Raw genomic sequence first — 19,296 nt, forward strand, 5'->3', positions numbered from 1 at the left:
ATCATCATATAATCTTGTTATTGCCCTGTATAATGATCTCCTAGTTCTGCTCATTTCACTTAGCATTACTTCATGTAAGTTTCTCCGGGCCTCTCTGGAATCATCCTGCTGGTCGTTTCTTACAGAATAATAATATTCCATAACATTCATATATCATAATTTATTCAACCATTCTACAGTTGATGGGCATCCATTCAATTTCCAGTTTCTTGACACTACAAAAAGGATTGCCACAAATATTTTTGCACATGTGTGTCCCTTTCCCTTCTTTAAGATCTCTTTGGGATATAAGCCCAATAGAAACACTGCTGGATCAAAAAGATATGCACAGTTTGATAACTTTTTGATCATAGTTCCAAATTGCTCTCCAGAATGGCTGGATCTGTTCATGGTTCCAACAAAAATGTATTAGTGTCCTACTTTTCCCACATCCCTTCCAACATTCATTATTATCTTTTACTGTCATCTTAGCCAATCTGACAGGTATCTCAGTGTTGTGTTAATTTGCATTTCTCTGATCAATAGTGAGTTAGAGCAACTTTTCATATGACTACAAATACTTTCAATTTCTTCATCTGAAAATTGTCTGTTCATATCCTTTGATCATTTATCAGTTGGAGAATGGCTTGAATTCTTATAAATTTGAGTCAATTTTCTATATATTTTAGAAATGAGGCCTTTATCAGAACCTTTGAATGTAAAAATGTTTTTCCAGTTTACTGCTTCCCTTCTAATCTTGTCTGCATTAGTTTTGTTTGAACAAAAATTTCTTAATATAATCATAATTATCTATTTTGTGATCAATAATGATCACCAGTTCTTCTTTGGTCACAAATTCCTTCCTTCTCCACAGATCTGAAAGGTTAACTATCCTATGTTCTTCTAATTTGTTTATAATATCATTCTTTATGTCTAGATTATGAACCTGCTTCAACTTTATCTTGGTATACAGTGTTAGGTGTGGGTCAATGCCTAGTTTTGCCATGCTGAACTAGATAATTTCTATAGACTTTCTTAGTCCAAAATTGTTTGAGTCCATAATAGTTGCAATGCTGAGCATAAAGATGAATGCATGGTCCTTGTCCTCAAGGCAATATACAATCTAGTATATTTGACTGACATTTTAAACTAGATAGAATCTCAAACCCACTATGTTCCTTTTCTCTCAATTCTCCTCTCTCTTTCTGAACTTCAAAATTTCTAACCCCATCCTTCAGTCATCATCAGTCAACATCAGAACACTACATCAGAGTCTTATTTTGGAGATTTCCCTGCAGTAAAATTCCAGGGGACAAATGTTAATTCTGACTCTCCTAGAAACAGCTTATGAGAAATGTGGGCTCAGGGTTTTTGGGTGTGGGGGAGGGTGCTACTGGGATGCATAAAAGATAGAAGTGATAAAAATTTGATAAGAGATACTAAGCAGAGGACTAAAGTATGAAAAGTTGCTGTTTTTTTTTTTTTTTTTTAAAGTATGTGCTACTTAAGAAAGTTATTAGGGTTGAACTTCTTGGGGTATTTTTGGTAAACAATTGAATTTAGTTTTACATCACAATGTCAAATTGGCAGCATGTGTGACACTAGTCACATATTAGAAGTATTTAATTAACATCCAGCCAAGCCCATCAAATGGCAGACCTATGTAAAAGTAAATGCTTCACAGAATGTGTACTTTTACATTGGCTAGGTGGGAGAAAAGAAGTTCGGAATGCTCAGTAGGCTGCCAGAGGTAGCTACTGAGTCAGTTGGTTTTGCTTAACTGTTTTTAACTGTTTTGATCTGCACAAAGAAAAATTCGTTGATCTGGGTAAAAGGAAAAGAAAGAAAATAAAGGTAAAAAGAGCAAAACTTCAACCATTTTCTGTTTTCTCTCCATGAGAAATTGTCCAACCCAGAATCCCATCATTCATCATTCTCTTATTTAATGTATGGTCTGGAAAAAATAGGACTTTTCTTTGGAGAGAGACATTGTAATATTAATATTTGGCATAAAGCTAAACTATTGAATTCTATTCATTCATTCATTAGCCAAATGATTACTCTTGCCTTTTGTTAAAGAAATGTCCTCACATTAGAAAATGGAGTAGAAGAAACAAGTGAGGAAATAAGAAAGCACCTATATACTTTGAATTACTCTATACCCACCTACAGATTACATCCAAAGGTTATGAAAGAACAATCACTAAACCACTTTATGAAACCATTAAGAAACTTTGGAGCACAGGAGAAATACCCAAGGCCTGTGGATGATTTTCAAAAGGAGGGAACAGGATGGATTCTACAAACTGGTGAGTTTGATAACCTTCCCTGACAGCATCCCATAATTGATATTTAATGGATGGATTATAAGCATTTAAAAAGGGAAATAGTGATCACTAAATTTAGAACAAATTCTAGAAAATAAACTTTCTTACTTAACAAGATGACTAAATTAGGAGATTAGGTGTATGAGGTAAAAAAAAAAAAATAACGTAGATTGCACTAATACACTGCAAATCATAGCAATGGACAATAGATTTAGGGCTGAAAGGCATCTTGGAGTAATCTAATAACAAGCTCATCATTCCAAAAAACAAACAGGTTTCATAAAAGGCAAAGGTCAAGTTTGAACCTAGATCCTCTGACAAAGTCTCTTCAATTTGGGGGGACAAAATGGAAAATTATAAAAAGCATGATAAATGGGTAAAATCTTTATCTGGTTAAATGGTAAATCCATAATATTTCTTTAAGCAGAAATAAGTTTGATCAGAGTTGACTCATCAAGCATTTTCTAATGTCCTAGGAATTGTATTAAATGCCATGGGTAGATATGAAGCCAAAAATGAAAGGGAATCTTTGCCTTCAGAGAATATTTATTCCTCTAGGAGAAAACATTTAACAGAATAAGGAAACAAACGAAAAAAAATATTCAAAATAAATGCAAAGTAATTTGGGTGGAAGAACAACTAAAAGGGAGAAAGCCTCAGGAAAGATTCCTTGTAAAAGGTGACAGTTGAGCTTAACCTTGAAAGAGAACCATCGATTCCAAGAGTCAGAATGGGGAGAACATTCCAGGCATGAGAGGATAAAATATGCAATGGCACACAAGTGTGGGATGTAATAGTGTATATATAGAGAGAGTATATGTGCTAGTTTGACTGTAATATAGAGTGCACAAGGGTGATTAATATATAATAAATCTTTAAAATGGAAGTCCCATTGTAAATGGTTTAAATGCCAAAAAGAAGAGTTTTCTTTTTTATCCTAGAAACAGTAGGGAACTACTAATGCAGCAGCTGTGTGGATAGGGAGGATCCTGGAGGCAAGGAAGATCAATTATGAGACTATTACAATAGTCTAGAAAGGAAATGAAATAATATAACACTGTAAAAACAAACAATTTTGAAAGTAGTAACAACTATGATCAATTCATGGCTCATTCATGATTCCAGAAGACCATAATGAAACATGGATCCATTTCAGAGACAGAATGTATATGTGCATATATGTAACACAGACTATCATGACCTTCAATTATCTGGAAGGCCAAATTGTTGTTGTTTCCTTCCTTCTCAGAGGACCATGATATCAGGAAGGAGATGCCATGACATACAAGTAGGTTGGATTTCAGAAAGATACAAAGTCACCAGTTTTACTCTCTCCTCCAGATCCTTTTGGGTCCAGTGGCAAGATATAGATCGGAACAGCTGGAGAAGGCCCTGAATGAGAAGATCAAGTAAATTACATTCCACTTATCCCTCAAGGATCTCCAATACCCTTAAGGAGAATGGGAGGTTGCAGTATCTAGGTTCTCTGCAAATGACTCCATACTCTTATTAATGTTGTTCCCTGAGTTGCAGAAAGAAGCCATCTATACTTCAGTTGCATTAGCTATTAACAGATTAAATATGACACAAAAATATTCTCCTCAGAAGATATAATTACAAATACAAATACTCCCTCTCCTCAGATATAGGAGTCATAAGCCCCCTGCCCCACTCACTACTATATCCACTTCAGGTTCTGGAGAATTCTACTGCATTAGGTGTATAGATTAGTTCAATTCCTACAGAGCACAGTCCTATTCAGTACTCCCATAGGGGCTTGTGGGCTATATAGTTTGTTTTTACAGATTACCTTAGAAGCTGCAAAAGTAGTCAACATCACCAACTCCCAACAACACCAAGGAGGCAGACCAAATGTTGGCTAAGAATAGCTGTAAAGCTGAACAGGCGAACAGAGAATATCCAGAGGGAAAAAAATGAGGCCCCGGGAAGTTGTGATGTATGAAAAGGTTATGCAGAAATAGATTTGAAAAGAAGTAGCTTGACCACTGTTACAATGGGGAAAAGTATCAGATACAAAATTTGAACTTAGATTCTTTGATTGCAACTTCTTTGTTCTTTCTATTACCTAATATTGTTTCTCTGACTGGAAGTTAGATATTTTTTTTAAGGCAAAGTGGTATAATGGAAAGACTGCTGAATCCAGAGTAGGAAGAGACCTATATTTGAAACACAGCTCCAATTCTTTAACTAGTTGCATGTCCTTAGGCAAATCAGTTAGGGATTCCTAATCGAGTTTCTTATCTGTTAAATGGCTTTTGAGAATGCCTGCCTCGCCCACCTACTAGAGTTGTTGGGTTTAAATCCAGACATTTTTATAGTACTTAATTCAGTTATTCTAACTTCCCTACAGATAAAGGGTGTGGCTTAAGATCCAAATTCAACTAACATTCATCAAGCAACTTTTATATTGATAGAGTACTTTGCTAGAAACTAGGTATATGCAGAGCAACAAATATAAAACAGTCCAATACTTAAGGAGCTTACATTGTATCATTACTTCTAACTATCATGACATCCTCAGTCAACTGGCCTCAATACCGTCCTGATAAGCCCCTGAATCTTCCTGACTCCTTTCTCTTCAAAAATCACTTCCATACTTTGTCCCCTTTCTAATCAAAACAAAGCTATCATCATTCCAAGAGGGGACACGTACCAAACCAGTGACTGTATCCTTGTACAGTTCCCTGATTGCCACTCCTCTAACTGTGATGTTCTCCTCACCTCCCAGAAGCTCCTTAAGGGGAAGTATGGTTTTGTCTTTTGCAGCATTTTTTCATTAATTTATTATTCATTATGGTGGTAAGGAAGGTCTAAAATTCTAAGATTCTGACACATCCTATTCCTTTCCCTCCTTCAGTATTCAATGAACATTAAAGAAATCCTTGTTTAATAAAATCTAAAACATCATCCTTCTCCATGAATCTAACCCTTTCATAACTTCATTTCTTTCCTATGGCAACATCATCCACCCTGATTTCCAACCTCCATATTCAATCAGTTGGTAAGCCTTTTAAATTCTATCTGCACACTATCCCTTCTATACATAGCCCTTCACTCACATAGCCATCGGCCTAGTTAATGATCTCATTACCTTTTGCCTCCCCGACTACTGTATTGTTTATTCATTTCAGTTCTGTCCAACTCTTTGTGTGACCCCAGTTGAGGTTTTCTTGGCAAAAATGCTGGAGTGGTTTGCCATTTCCTTTCATTTCCTTCTCCAGGCCATTTTATAGATGAGGAAACTGAGAACATAGGGTTATGTAAATTGCCAAGGATCACCTAGCTTTGGTCACCTTTGAATTCAGATCTTTCCAGCTTTCCAGCCTAGATAGGCCCAGCTCTATCTACTTTGACACCCAGATGGATGTCTTTACCTGTTCATAAATGTGATCTTGTGGGAGTTATTTCCAAGGATGAATTCATTCTGAACATCTCTGTTCAGGGAAAATCACAAGTCAGAAAATAACTCTGAAAATCAGATTTTCAGAGCTAAAATATTGTAATTTTCCAAAAAATCTGAAATCACTGAAAATTTGCCAAAGGGAATTTTATCCAAAATTTGGGGGGGGGGGGGAACATGTGTGTTTCTATATGAAATCACCAAAGCTGTAATTTCATTAATGTAGCTCCGAGAAACTTCCTATTATCAAGGCAGATTTTCAATTTCCCCAGAACTAATACTCTTACTTGAGTTGCCTGGAGGCTCTTAGGGCTGGAGGGTAGCTCAGTGGACCTGGAGGCAGGAAGATTCAAATCTTGTCTCAGATACAAACTATGTCATGAACTCAAACAAGTCACTTGACCTTTACCAGCTATAGTTCATTATCTGTAAAATGAGCATAAAAACACCTATTTCTCAAGATAATTGTGGCTAATATGTAGGAAACAAAAAAAGATATAAACTCTTGTATATGTCTTTCTGTAAGCAGGGGTGTGTGTGTGTAGGCAGACAAGTATGTAGGCAGGGAAGTAAAGAGAAAGAGAAGGAAGAAGGGAGATAGATATGCGGTAATAAAGGAGGACTAGCATATCTAGTGTGAGGACTTAACAAACTCTTTTCTGGGTTGCTCCCATCTATCTTTGGTGACCACTTGCCATTTAACTCTTACCTGTAGCTCCAAGAAGCCATGCAGCCACAGCCAGGTAAATCATCTTACAGACAGGCTAAACCACATTGATGGTAGTAATCAGGGGGCTTCAAACCAGGGGGGTGAGTTAGGAGAGTGTCTAACCCAAGCATGTGAAAATTTCCCCTATGGAATAGATGGATGAGAATAATTTGCACGAGGAAGAGTCTAGAGGTCTTCTTGCAGACATCAACTTTTATCTTGCCACTTGATTTGGCTGAACTCTTCCTCGCTTAAATCCAATTCACAGGAGTTAAGACATCACTCCTTGATATCATTGCTCTTCTTAAATGAAAACCACAAACAACTGTGTAATACATACATATGTTACTTTCAAGTAAGTTACTTTCAAGTATTTATGGGACCATATGTATAACCTACACTTATATATCTGCATAGAGGTACATACATAGATAACTTGTGTGCCCACAGGAAGACATGCACACAGCATGGATAAATATCAGACACTTAGACAATTTCTTAACTTACATACTTTTCCTAACAAAATATAAATTCCGTGAGGCCCGAGACTAGGGATTCGTTTTGTATGTCCATCTGTTGACAAGCCTGGAGGAGTATGGGATAGCGAGTAGTGCTGGACTCAAAAAGACCCATTTCAATTTCTAGCTGGGCGGTCCTAGACAAGTGCTCATTTTATAAAAATAAGGCTATCAAAGTATTAAACGTGTGCTTCTGGAGGGGACGAGGGATGCACATGTGAATGTGGGCTTTGCAAAGGTTAAAGCTCTTCATAAACGTCGGCCATGGCTGTCAGTGTATTGGACTGAATAGTCAGCCCCTTGAGGCCGTGGGGATTAAGGAAGAACATCGCACTCCCCACCCGGGACCAGCCGACTAGGAAGGGCTTGGAGAAAGAGGGGGAAGGGTCGCTCCCCCAGCAGCTCCCGGGGCTGCGTGCGTGGGACCGCACACCTCTGACGTACGCACTCGCCCCACCCTCCGGCGAGCAGCAGCCAATCACCAGTTTCCCTTTAAGCCGCCGGTCCGGTCAAGATGGCGAAGGCGCTCGAGAAGGCTCTCGCTTGGTGATAGTGCCGGTGTTCTCCCCGCCCCCACCTCCCGGGAAAGATGTGAAGGGAAAAGAAAGAGAACGACCGTGTGGCGGGAGGGGGAGGCCCCGGCCGAGGGACGATGCTGAGTCGGCGGAGGAAGCTCAGGGAATCTCCCGGACCCGTAGGGTCGCCGGCCCCGCCGCCTCCGCCGACGCCGCCGACCCCCTTGGCCGGGGACGAAGAGAGACCCCTCAGTGTCTCCGGGCGGCGGCTGCGAGGCCGGCGGCGGGCGCTGAGAGAAGTGGCCCAGGCTTCGGAGAGCTGCGCTCCTGTCAGTAAAAGTGCCGAGGGTGAGGCCTTGGGCGGCCTAGTCGCCGTGGGGCCGCCGCCGCCGCTGCTGCGGGAAGGCAGGCCGCACGCGAGTCCCGGGGCGTGGGGAGGGGGGCGCCTCGCTCTGCCACTCAGGAAACATCCCCCCAACCCCGCGCTGCTCAGCCTTTGCCCCGTGCTGTGGAACCAGTTGTTCGGGGGGAGACCCGGCCTGGGGCCCCGCGGCTTCCGGTCGGTTTGCTGGGGGAGGGAAAGAAACTTCCTTAGCGCGCGGGGCGCCCGAACCTGCTTACCCTAGTTTGGTCTGAGCCACTTTGGAATAGGTGGGTCCTAGAGAGCGTCCCGTGCCCGCCCCAGCCAACCCCTCCCCCCCTCCCGGCGCCTCCGAGGCGCCGAGTGCGAGTGAGGGTCATCGCTATAACTTGAGTGTTCATTTACATTTGCATTAGAGCTTTTGAGCAATAGTCTAGTTAAATATTTAATAAACCTTGATGAGAGGATTTACAAACGCTTTTTTTTAATTCTATAAGGCCGGGATCCCCTTTCTTTTTTTAAGGTTTTTTCTTACAGATTTAGTGGTTTAGATTCCTCCTCACTCCTTCCCCCCAAGTGAGACATTAATTAAGCCATAAATTCAAAGGCAGAGCAAAAAATAAAATCCGTTTAATTTGTTTACAGCCCTTCTCAAATTGGGTGAGGTACCTTTCTGATTATTGAAATAATAAGTTTTCCAAAATCTTTTAAAACTGAAATCCTCTAAATTGACCCCAATGCCTCAACATCCCATTGATAATAGGAATTACTGAGTTTTACACTTATATAGACAATTATTGTATTCGTAGGTGTGTAAGTAAGAAAACATCACACCCTTCATCATTATGATCCTATTTTATAAGAAAATTATATATACAAAACTAGTTATTGTACTGCTCTTATGTGAAGTAACCCATTAAATGCAATAATGTTTGATTTAATTATATTTTATGTCTATACAGAAATGTGTTTGTATAAAACTCCAAAGAGATTGTTGCAATCCAGTTTTCGATCACCTGTCTTCAGTTCCCCTTGTAATGATAATGATGGACCACAAGAAATATTTTGGGATCCAAATTCTCCAACAACCTGTCAATTAGGTAACTTGAAACTGGAAATCTTTACTATGGAACTGATTTTTAATATCATTTGATAATTGAGCTTGACTGATAATTATTTGATAATGTTAGAAACTTGTACAGAGCAAAACAGTTTTATGACAATATTGATCGTTTTCATCCATATCATACTATTATGGGATGGAGTAGTTATAGACGTAAAAGTATTCTATTTAAAATTCCCTTTTCAAGGGGACTTAGTATTACTAACAGTTTAAACATTTTTTGTGATTTATAGAAGTACTTTTTTTTTTAATTTTTAGATGAAAGAAGAAATAAACAGCATGACAGAAGATGTAGTGTTGCAATTTCAGATATTGTTAACCGTATAGCTCCTCAGGTAAATAAAATTTAATAGTTTAAAATTTATGAATAAAACACTTGTTAACTCAATATTCCTAGCCAAGTCACTAACTTCTGGAAGCCTCAGTCTCTCATTTGGAAAATCGGTATCATTCTTGCACTATCTTCCGCAAGAGATTGTTGTGAACAAGGGCCTTTGTTATCCATAAAGCACTGTATACAGTTATTAAAAAGTAGGAGGAGGTTTCCCAAGATTATGTTGTCTTCCTGCAAATAATTTTCTCACCTGCATACCTTTCTTCACATTAAAATAATGGCAGAAAAAACTGATACATGGTAGATCTGTGTTATTTGCTCAACTTGTAAGAAATGTTTTAGGATTCTTATTTTGCTGCCAGTTGAACTAAATGACTTTTGTGGTCCCCACTCTGAAATTCTGTGATTAGCATATGTTAGTTTATAGAAACATTGTCAAAATCCCTCTGATTTTTTAAATTGATTACCATGTTTTTCAAGTTGTTGATAAAATAGGAAAAATTTCATCTAAAAATCTGGAAGTCTTTGTCTACACCAAATCCATATTCACCTGAATCAAACAATTTTTACAAAAATTGTATTTCTCTTTTCTCCTCGTGGTTCATGTTACTATTGTGAGTGAAGTTAAAGTTAAGCACCAAATATCTGTGATGTCAAGAATCAACTAAATCACATCATAACAGTCAGAACAATCATACTTAAGCTAGCTCTGCATCCTTTATTTGTCTTAGAAATTCATTTTACAAATGGTTTAAGTCAGTAGAAAATTTCTTTATTAAATGTGTATTGTTTTACCCGAAACCAAGTAGAGTAAAATGTTTTTTGGACTGTACAGTTTAAACATCGATAGATACCCAAGTAAGGTATTGGTCATCCTACCTAAATAGACCTAAAATTATAAAGAAATGGCAGTAATATGGATTTTTCCCTTTTAAATTTATTTTATTGTGATTTTTAAATTTGTGAACTTAAATACCAAAAAAGAGCACTTTCATGTATTTAGCAAAACATAAAAAGATGATTATCTATTAAATTTTCAGTTCCTCAAATCTAGCCTTAGACACTTAACATTCCTAGCTGTGAGACTCTGGGCAAGTCATTTAACCCCAATTGCCTCAGAAAAAAAAAGGGGGTGAGGGAATTTCAGTTTCACTTTTAAAAAATGTATAATAAATTCCATACTTTACTTTCAAAGCTATCTGTGCTTATGAAATTCTTTTTGGTCTTGTCTGTGCATTATTTTAGAAAGTTTCAATGACCTTTTGGGTTTGTCACTATTGGGTGGACCCTTTTCTCTTATTAAAAACTCAAAGAAAGCTCCCCTTATTATCTTCCTCTCACCCCCAAAAAAGAAAGAAACCAAACTGGTAACAAAATAATCATTGTCAAACAAAAGTGTGTGTGTGTGTGTGTGTGTGTGTATAGACACACACATTAGTGTCATGTCTCTTCACACACATTGGTCATGTCTCTTCACAATATGTTATCACCTTTTTTTCAGGAGTTAGGCATTGTGCTTCATCGTATTTCATACCTCTGGTGATATGGTTGGTCCTTACTTTAAGTTCTTAGACTTAAGTCTTTTAAAGCTGTTTTTCTTTACCTTATTGCTCTTCTTGTATAATTATAATTTCCGAACTGACAATCTACACAATGTTGGCCCATTTTCAATAGCTAGTTATTGCCAAAACTACCTTCCTGGCTCTTTTCAGAATTGATACGGTAATGCTACCCTCTAAGAAGCATACTAGATTCCATGGCTAACTGTAGGTCAATTTTGAAGTTAATTTAAAATGACATTTGCTACCTTTCCACCTATTCTACTTGAACCTTTCCTAATATCCTCTTGGTGATAATAACTCTTGTTTTTAAAAATAACTTTACCAGTTAACTCATCCAAAACTGTTGACAGAATATCAGCCAGTGCTCAGGAAAATTTTTAGAAAAAACAATATATTTGTGAATTAAATACTTAATTTGCACTACCTCTCCCTCCTCTTCAATTGATACCTGTAAATTAAATGCATAGAGACAAATAATTAGCATGTACCCCTATATACATATAAAAAGACCTTATAACTATTGATGTTTGATGACTTCTGATAAATACCTTTCCAAGATGTTGCTTTTTACTTTTAATGACCTGGGTTGCTCTTAATACTTATTTAGAGTTGTAACCTACTATTTCATCAGAGAAAAGTAATGGCAGGCAATTCTCCAGTCCTACGCAACTAGATTGCACAATGGCTAGAGTAGAGAAAGGAAGTCCTGAAACAAATCCCACTTTAGATACTAGCCAGTGTGACCTTAAGCAAATCATTTCATTTCTTGAGTCTCAAATTTTCTCACTTACAAAGTGAAGATAACACTTAACCTTCAAAGTTGTTTTGAAGATCAAGAAATCATATATAGTTCTTTATAAACCTCAAAGTTCTATTGACATACTAGATATTATATGATTTTCTATTCCTTTATTATAAATTTTGTATCATTAGTTGATAAAAAAATACTTGTATTTTGTATTTGTAATTCCTGTTTAAACACAATTTTTATTTCAGAGGTTATGAAATATTTCATTTAAATGAGGTGAAACAAACCAACTGTTTTAAAAACACATGGCAATTTGTTGGCAAAGCTGAGACTAGAACTCACAATTCCTAACTTCTAATTCAGTACCCTTCATACATTTTACTACTACTTTCTCTGCTTTTTTCATTCAAAGTAGAAAAACCCATAATGAAATAATTTCAGCAGGTTATTGTGGTGTATAATATAATTCCTTTTAATAGAACAAGACTTATGAATCACTTGAGTTTGGGAGTTCTGAGCTAGAGTATGGCAAAACAGATTGGCTGTTCATACTAAGTTTGACATCATTGTGGTTAGCCCTACATGAATGTATGCTTCCAGACTGCCTAAAGACGAATTAGTTGGCCCAGTTTGGAAAACAAAGCAGGTTAGAGTTCTTAGAGCATGGGGGTTATTCCCTTCAGTAGCCATTGCATTGCCTTTTTGTTAGAAATAGGGAAACAGAGGAAGATTTATTACAAATTATGTTTGAGAGTGATTTTATAAAATATTCTATATATCATTTTTCACCTTTCCTTTTGAACATTTCTTATATCACCAGTATTTCATATTTATAGGGAATTCATTGTCATCTCAGTATGTAAAATTTCAAATAGTTGTAATTCAGATACTGTTGGGATATTAAATACAGTCATTGTAAGTAAGCATTTGTGAATCTTAATTTTCAAGGGTGAAAAACCAACAACGGACTCCCTTCTAGACATGTGGATCGGTGAAGGTGCAATTCCATGTACTCCTGGTATAACAAAAATAAAATCTAGAACGAGAACTAACTATGTAAAGTAAGTTCTTTGTTTTTCTAAGCTGATAGGAACTGGATAATTATTGAAAATATGTTTTTCACATAAAAGAAGAAAGGACTCATATGTGCAAAAATGTGTAGTGGCAAGGAATTGGAAATTGAATGCCAATCAGTTGAGGAATGGCTGAATAAATTATGGTATATGAATGTAATAGAATATTATTGTTCTGTAAGAAATGATAAAAAGGTGATTACAGAAAAGTCTGAGAAGACTTCTTTGACTCATACTGAGCGAAGAAAACAGAATCAGGAGAACATTGTACATAGTAATCCAAAATTATGTGGTGATCAGCTACGATAAACTTCTCAGCAATGCAGTGATTCAAGACAATTTCAATAGATTTGGAATGAAAAATGCATCTACATCTTATGGTTTTTTTCCTTTTTGGTCTGATTTTTCTTGCATAACATGACAAATAATGGAAACATGTTTAAAAGAATAGTACGTGCATAACATATATTGGATTGCCATGTCTTGGCAAGGAAGGTATTGAGGAAGAGAGGAAAAAGTTCAAACACAAAATCTTAAAAAAAAATTGAACGTTGAAAACCATCTTTACATGTATTTGAAAAATAAAATACTATTGAGAAGAAAAAAGAAAATGATCATAATAAAAATAGTCAATGATATAAAAGTGTCTTAGGTATTAATATATTATCAAGTTAAAATTTAGTTTTAAGATATTGAGGTGTTTAAACTATATTAAAATATTTAACTTCAGAGTAATTTTAAAAAACTATATTTAGATTATATAAATTCTTTAAAGTATCTGAATTTTTGTTTATGTTTATCTTTCAGGTTTAAAGCACAAAGTAGTGAAGAAGAACTTATAAAATTGGCTAAACAATTTGATAAAAACATGGTGGAGCTAGATGTAAGGCAAGAACAAGACAGTGAGACTTATGATTTTGTCCAAACAGTTTCAGAAGCAGAGACTTTAAATAATTATAAAGATGAAGCACAGCTACAGACCCTTCAGTCAATCTCTGATGAAGTTCCTGAAGTAAATATTGCTGTGACAGTAAAAGGGAACTCCAGTATATCTAAGGAAGAACATTATAAAAATAGTAGTCTGACTAATTTTGACCCAAGTGCTGAAGCAGCTCTTACTGCTCTTTTTGATGGTTCTACTCAGAAATGTAGTGGACAGTTAAGCCAAGGTCTGTCAAATGCTTCTTTTACTACCAGTCATAATATCTGCGGCAAGAATGACACTTTGAAAGAGGAGATAGACAATTCTATTGAGACTGTGGTTACTGAGAGACAGGGGAGTAAAATTTCAGGCCAACAAAATCTGACCTCAGTGGCAGTTACTTCTGCATCAGACTCATTTGTGATGGCAACTTCCTCTATTGCAAAGTCAGAGATTCTCACTAAGCCTGGGGAAATAGAGGCTGGCATGGATTTTGACGATGATGATGACTGGGAACACATGCTAACTGATGATTCTTTTGTTATGCAAATTTCTCAAGCTCCTGAACTTTTAATTACTGATTCTTCTCAGCCAACTATTCAGAAAGATATTTTCATGCTTACTGCCAGTAAAAGTGATGAACCTAAGGTAGGAATAAATGGAGATTTGACTATTGGTAAAAGTGTTTCAAAAAATTTACAAGTTCTTCCTTCTGAGACAAACAACAAAAATGTCTTTGATCCTACAAAAGCTCTGTTTCCTTTGAAATCAAATAATGAGCCCATGGAATTGATACCTACTGAGAATGAAGTGAAATATGAGAAAAATTTCAGTAAGACAAGTTTTCCCACCAAAATTCCTAGTTATTCTGAGCTTTCAGTTGCATCTAATATTCAAAAGACAAAGGAGGCTATTTACCCTAAATTTGGATCAAATATGAAAGTTTCTGCAAAGGAGTCTGCTTTGGGCAGAAGGCCTAGTAATTTTCAATCACAAACCAGGAGAGATAGTGAAAATCCACCTAACTGTTATCAGTCATTTAATGTGCCTACTAAAATAAATCCTAATAATTCTTTAAGAATATCTAATGAAACCACTTTTTGTAACTTAAATAAGAAAGATGCTTCAAAGCAGTGCTCTTTATTTGATGACTGGAATGATCCTAAACTTGCTAGTGAAGTTATTGAAGCATGTCATGAATTAGAAAAGTCTTGGAATGCAGATGATGATGATGATTTGCTTTACCAAGCATGTGACCATGTAGAAAAGCTGACGCAGCAACAAGACTTGGAAAAAGACAAGCAAGGATCTGAAAATCAGCAAAAGGTCAATTATAATTCCTATTTGGGGATGGAAACTAATAATACAGTTACATCTGAAAAAGAATACCATTTGCTGCAATCTAAACATTTGAATAGAGGTGATTTTTCTGCACATGGAACATCAGTGAGAGAAGTTATAGAAACAGGCAAGTTAACATGTAAAGAAGGTAAAAATTACAGAAGTTCTGCAAATTCTACAGATACTAAAAATCTGAGTAAAAACTATCAGTACCCAAATTATCAGAACAATAATCAACATGTTTCTTGGAATAATTCTAATGTAGCAGTAGGAGTGAACAAGTCCTCAATTCTTACAGGAAATTTAAGTTTGGCAATTAGTAAAGACCACAAATACACAGATACTGCTTCTTCAAGAAATTTACACAATCAGATTCTTTCTCATAGCACAGTGACAACTGAGACTCATGTTAATAAAACATCAATTCCAACACCCTCTGGTTACTCTTTCACAAAGATTAAAAATCCTCAGACTTTTCCTCATCTTAGTCACAGTAGTATACCATCAAGAAGCATATCTGACAGCAAAATTTTACAGCATTCAGAGAAAAGCAAAACTCAGTTTGTAAATTCTTTACTTGGGGAGACTATGCCACAACAACTTTTGAAGAGACAGTTTTCTGAATCCTGTGAACTACCTATAAAAGGTATGTACAAAAAATTATATTAAGAATTTTGTCTTAGATTGTGTCACACCTTTGCTGGGAATAGAGGTGAGGGTATGAGAGATTTTTAACTATGATTCAGTTATCTAGTTATAATTAATTCTGTGTAGCAGAGAGAAAGCATGTTTTCTACAAAGACAAATTGTATTAGGAAATTTTCTTTAAAACTTTCATTCAGATTCCCATCACTAGCTCTGTGACCTTAAGGAAGTCAATTAACCTCTTTGTACCTCAGGAAATTCACTGGGATTTACCTACTTAGGACATGGTACCATGGGAAAAACACTAAAATTGAAGTTAGAGAGTCTGCATTTCAGTTTTAGATCTGCCACTTACTATACCTATGTTGTCCTAGAACAATCTCTGAAGACTCAATTTCCTCTTGATATACTGTTCAAAAGTAACTGCTGATTTGAAATTACTCTTGCATTATTAGAGTTTAAAGGCATTTCTGTAGTGCTTTGCAGTAAACTTTGAGGGGATGCACTTTACTGATAATACACTATAGGAACTTAAAATTAAAAATAAAGGCTAAGATGGGATGGCATGGAAATACTAAAAAAAAAAAAAAAAAAAAAAAAATTGTCTTGAACTTGTATTGGAAATTAGTTCCAAAATCAGATGTTAATAATTTATTGAATTGTTTGCAATTTTGGATTAACCTCCACCCCTGGTAATACTACAAATATGAATGATTGAAGTTAACTATAAATTATTTTTTAAATTTTGTTTTTCTCAAAATTTCTTTTTGTGATTGTTAATTGGCATTGAGTCATTCTAATTATGGTGATCATGCTAATCTTTAAGGGGAGGTAGGGGGGCAGAATTTGACAATAAAGGATATAGATATAATAGGTAAGGCCTAGTCCTGGTTGTCAAGACTATCTACCAAAGACTGGTCCAGTTTGCATTGAATTTTGATGTCATTGTCCAGATGTTAGCATAAATTAAATTTTCTTGCTGATAATATTAGGGATTTTGCTTACTGCTCTGTAAAGCTAAACATACTTGAAGTAGACAGCTTTACTCAGTAGTTACAATGTTGTGCATGTTTACAGAATATATTGGGGATTGACCCAATATTTTAGTTTAAGTATTCCTTTTTGATAAAAGACTTTTGTCTTTTATCAAAAAGGAATACTTAAAAATATTTTTACTAATTTAAATTTTTTGCTTCTATAGAAAACTTAAATTTCTACCAACTTATGTTGATCTAGTATTCTAAGCTGTCCAGGATCTAACTCAAAATAAAATAACGGTATTTTTATGTTATTGTAGTAAACTTCCAGAATTAAATACTTGGCATTAAGGTTTTTGACTCCTTACAAGGGCTGAATGTTAATAAATGGGAGTTTTTGTTTTTTTTCTTATATGCTTTATTTGAAGACATGGCTATTGAAGTGATATACCTTTAGTATGTTATATATGAATACATTCATACTTTAACATGCTTAAAAGCATTGTTTTAAGTTTTGCTTTAAGAGCTTTAGATTTTTAAAATTATACTTTCTGGCATTGATTTTAAAATGCTATTGTGTCCATTATACCCTTTGAATATTAAGACAAGGGTTGTCCCTCTTCAGAAGTGATGAAAAGAGATAGTGATGTAAAGTTTTGTAAACTTTACCTATGTGATACAAAGATGTGGTGTAAAGATGAAAGGCACAAAAAAAATTTTTTTTTTAATTAAAATTTTAAAATGGAAAAAAATGCTATAAAATCTCTTAGTTGATTAGTTATCAAGTTAACTAATCTTAAAAATCACTCTAAACAATTCTTTCCTGAGCAGCAAATGAATGCTTAAATTTGAAAGTCTGATGGAGAAAAAAGTTGTAAAAGTAGTATCACCGAACATTAAAATATCAGGACTTTTGTAAATACTTGGACCCATTTTTTTTTTAAATCTCAGTACCTAGTATAGGGTTTTAGTGCACAATGTCTAAGTGCTTAATGTTAAAGCTGAATATTCATCTTTTATAGTGCCAGTTTAGATTGTTTTATATTGTAGTACCAGAAATTAAATGGAATTGACTACAATTGGTAGGTAGTCAAATGTTGTTTGAATTTGGTGAATATTCCCATATTAGATGACTCCCATAGCAATACAAAGGCTATTTTTTTATTCATTGGTTTTCTTTTTTCCTCAAACTATATTTACCTTTGTTAGGTAAGCTAGTATGGTAGATTTGACTACAGAATAATATTTGAAAGGACACTTTCCTAATTAAAAACTTAAAATCAGTCTTTTTAATTTGCAGAGGAAGAAGAAAAAAATAGAAAGTATTCCCCAGAAGAAATTCAAAGAAAAAGACAAGAAGCTCTGGTTCGAAGAATGTCTAAAACACGGACATCATTTATAAATGCAGCACATACTTAATTTAATTTTCTGGATGAAAAATGAGTTTAAAAGAGAAGACTTGTTAAAGACTTGACATCTATCCTTGATGGCCAATATTGTTTGTTTTTTGGTTTCTCTATGAGAAATTTGATACTGACTTATAAAGCATAGACTTCTATTTTATTATTTAATGTTTACAATTGTAAACGAACTTTTCTTCCCAAATGTATTCATATGGTAGTTAACAAAAGTTTTGCAAGGTCCAGAAGGTTGCAAGATTTAAAGTGTTCATGTACATTTTAATTATGTACTATAACTTTATTAGCAGATTGTTAATTTTAAAAATGTGATTGTGGAGAATCATCTCTGAGAGAGGTGAAATTTAAGTTTCATGAAACAAATAGCCTTTTTTCCTGTTACAGAACTTGGGTCTTAGCAATACGATAAAGGTCTCATTTTCTGATTTTTTTTTTTTCAGTATTTGATTTGCTTAATTTTTTAAATTAAGTTCTCAAATTTTTATACAACTTGTATGGGGGGTGATAGAAATAAAGGAATTAATTCCATTGTAACTAATTAATAAATATTTTCCATTTCAAACTTGAAATACTTTTGACTTTCAGTATCTCTTAAAACATTGTTCCACTTATAATTTATTCCTTTAAGAAACTGTCCAGTTCAGTAGACTGGTTTAAGAAAGTAAGTTTTTCAAAATTATAGCTATCAAAATATTCTAGCCATCACTATACATACGTATCGCAAACAGAATATAGAGAAATTTATCTTTGTTTTGTTGAAGGGTTATCTAATCTCCAGAGCAGGCATTCTTAACCTTTTTTGGTTATGAGTGCAGTCTGAATACTGTGAACCTCTTCTCAAAAGAACGTTTATAAATGCATAAAATAAAATACATAGGATTATAGAGGAAATCAATTATATTGAAATAGTTATCATTCTCAGACAGAAATATCTGAAGAACCTCCAATAAAGACTAATCTATCTGAGGTTTTGTCCATGATGTGTTTTCCTGTTTCTGCTTTCCTTGATTTTTATAGTTATTATCTCATTAGAGTAGGAGTAGCACTTCTCTGGGTGTTCTGGTTTTAAGTTGTCTAGAGTCCTGATAGGTTAAGTGATTTGCATGACACAGTCTGTGAGAGTCAGGACTTAAACTGAAGTCTTCCTAGCCTCTGGCTCAATTATGTCATACTATACAAATTACACAGTGTATTTCTTTGGTTGCATCAGAATCTTCCATGATATGTATGAATGATCCTTGACTTGAGGAGGACCTCTTAAAAGTTATATTTATTTGCTCAGGTGCTTTTTTTTACAACATTATCCCTTGCACTCACTTATGT

General features: G+C 35.2%; 1 protein-coding gene across 2 annotated transcripts; it reads left to right on the plus strand.

Annotated features, from left to right (window-relative positions):
* The first annotated feature begins 1,576 nt into the window (after nt 1-1,576).
* ETAA1 (ETAA1 activator of ATR kinase) lies at nt 1,577-18,939 on the plus strand. 2 transcript variants are annotated; one of them, XM_031950589.1, is made up of 7 exons: nt 1,577-1,833; nt 2,152-2,288; nt 8,793-8,930; nt 9,212-9,288; nt 12,546-12,658; nt 13,478-15,579; nt 17,856-18,939. In XM_031950589.1, the coding sequence occupies exons 2-7, from the start codon at nt 2,168-2,170 to the stop codon at nt 17,972-17,974; spliced, it is 2,670 nt and encodes an 889-aa protein (XP_031806449.1). In that variant the 5' UTR covers nt 1,577-1,833; nt 2,152-2,167; the 3' UTR covers nt 17,975-18,939. The 2 variants fall into 2 exon arrangements, with proteins under 2 accessions (XP_031806449.1, XP_012395614.1); XM_012540160.3 differs by lacking the exons at nt 1,577-1,833; nt 2,152-2,288 and adding an exon at nt 7,422-7,817.
* Nucleotides 18,940-19,296: the final 357 nt, after the last annotated feature.

Source organism: Sarcophilus harrisii, chromosome 2, assembly GCF_902635505.1.
Source record: "Sarcophilus harrisii chromosome 2, mSarHar1.11, whole genome shotgun sequence".
In the NCBI taxonomy this organism is placed as follows: Eukaryota; Metazoa; Chordata; class Mammalia; order Dasyuromorphia; family Dasyuridae; genus Sarcophilus; species Sarcophilus harrisii.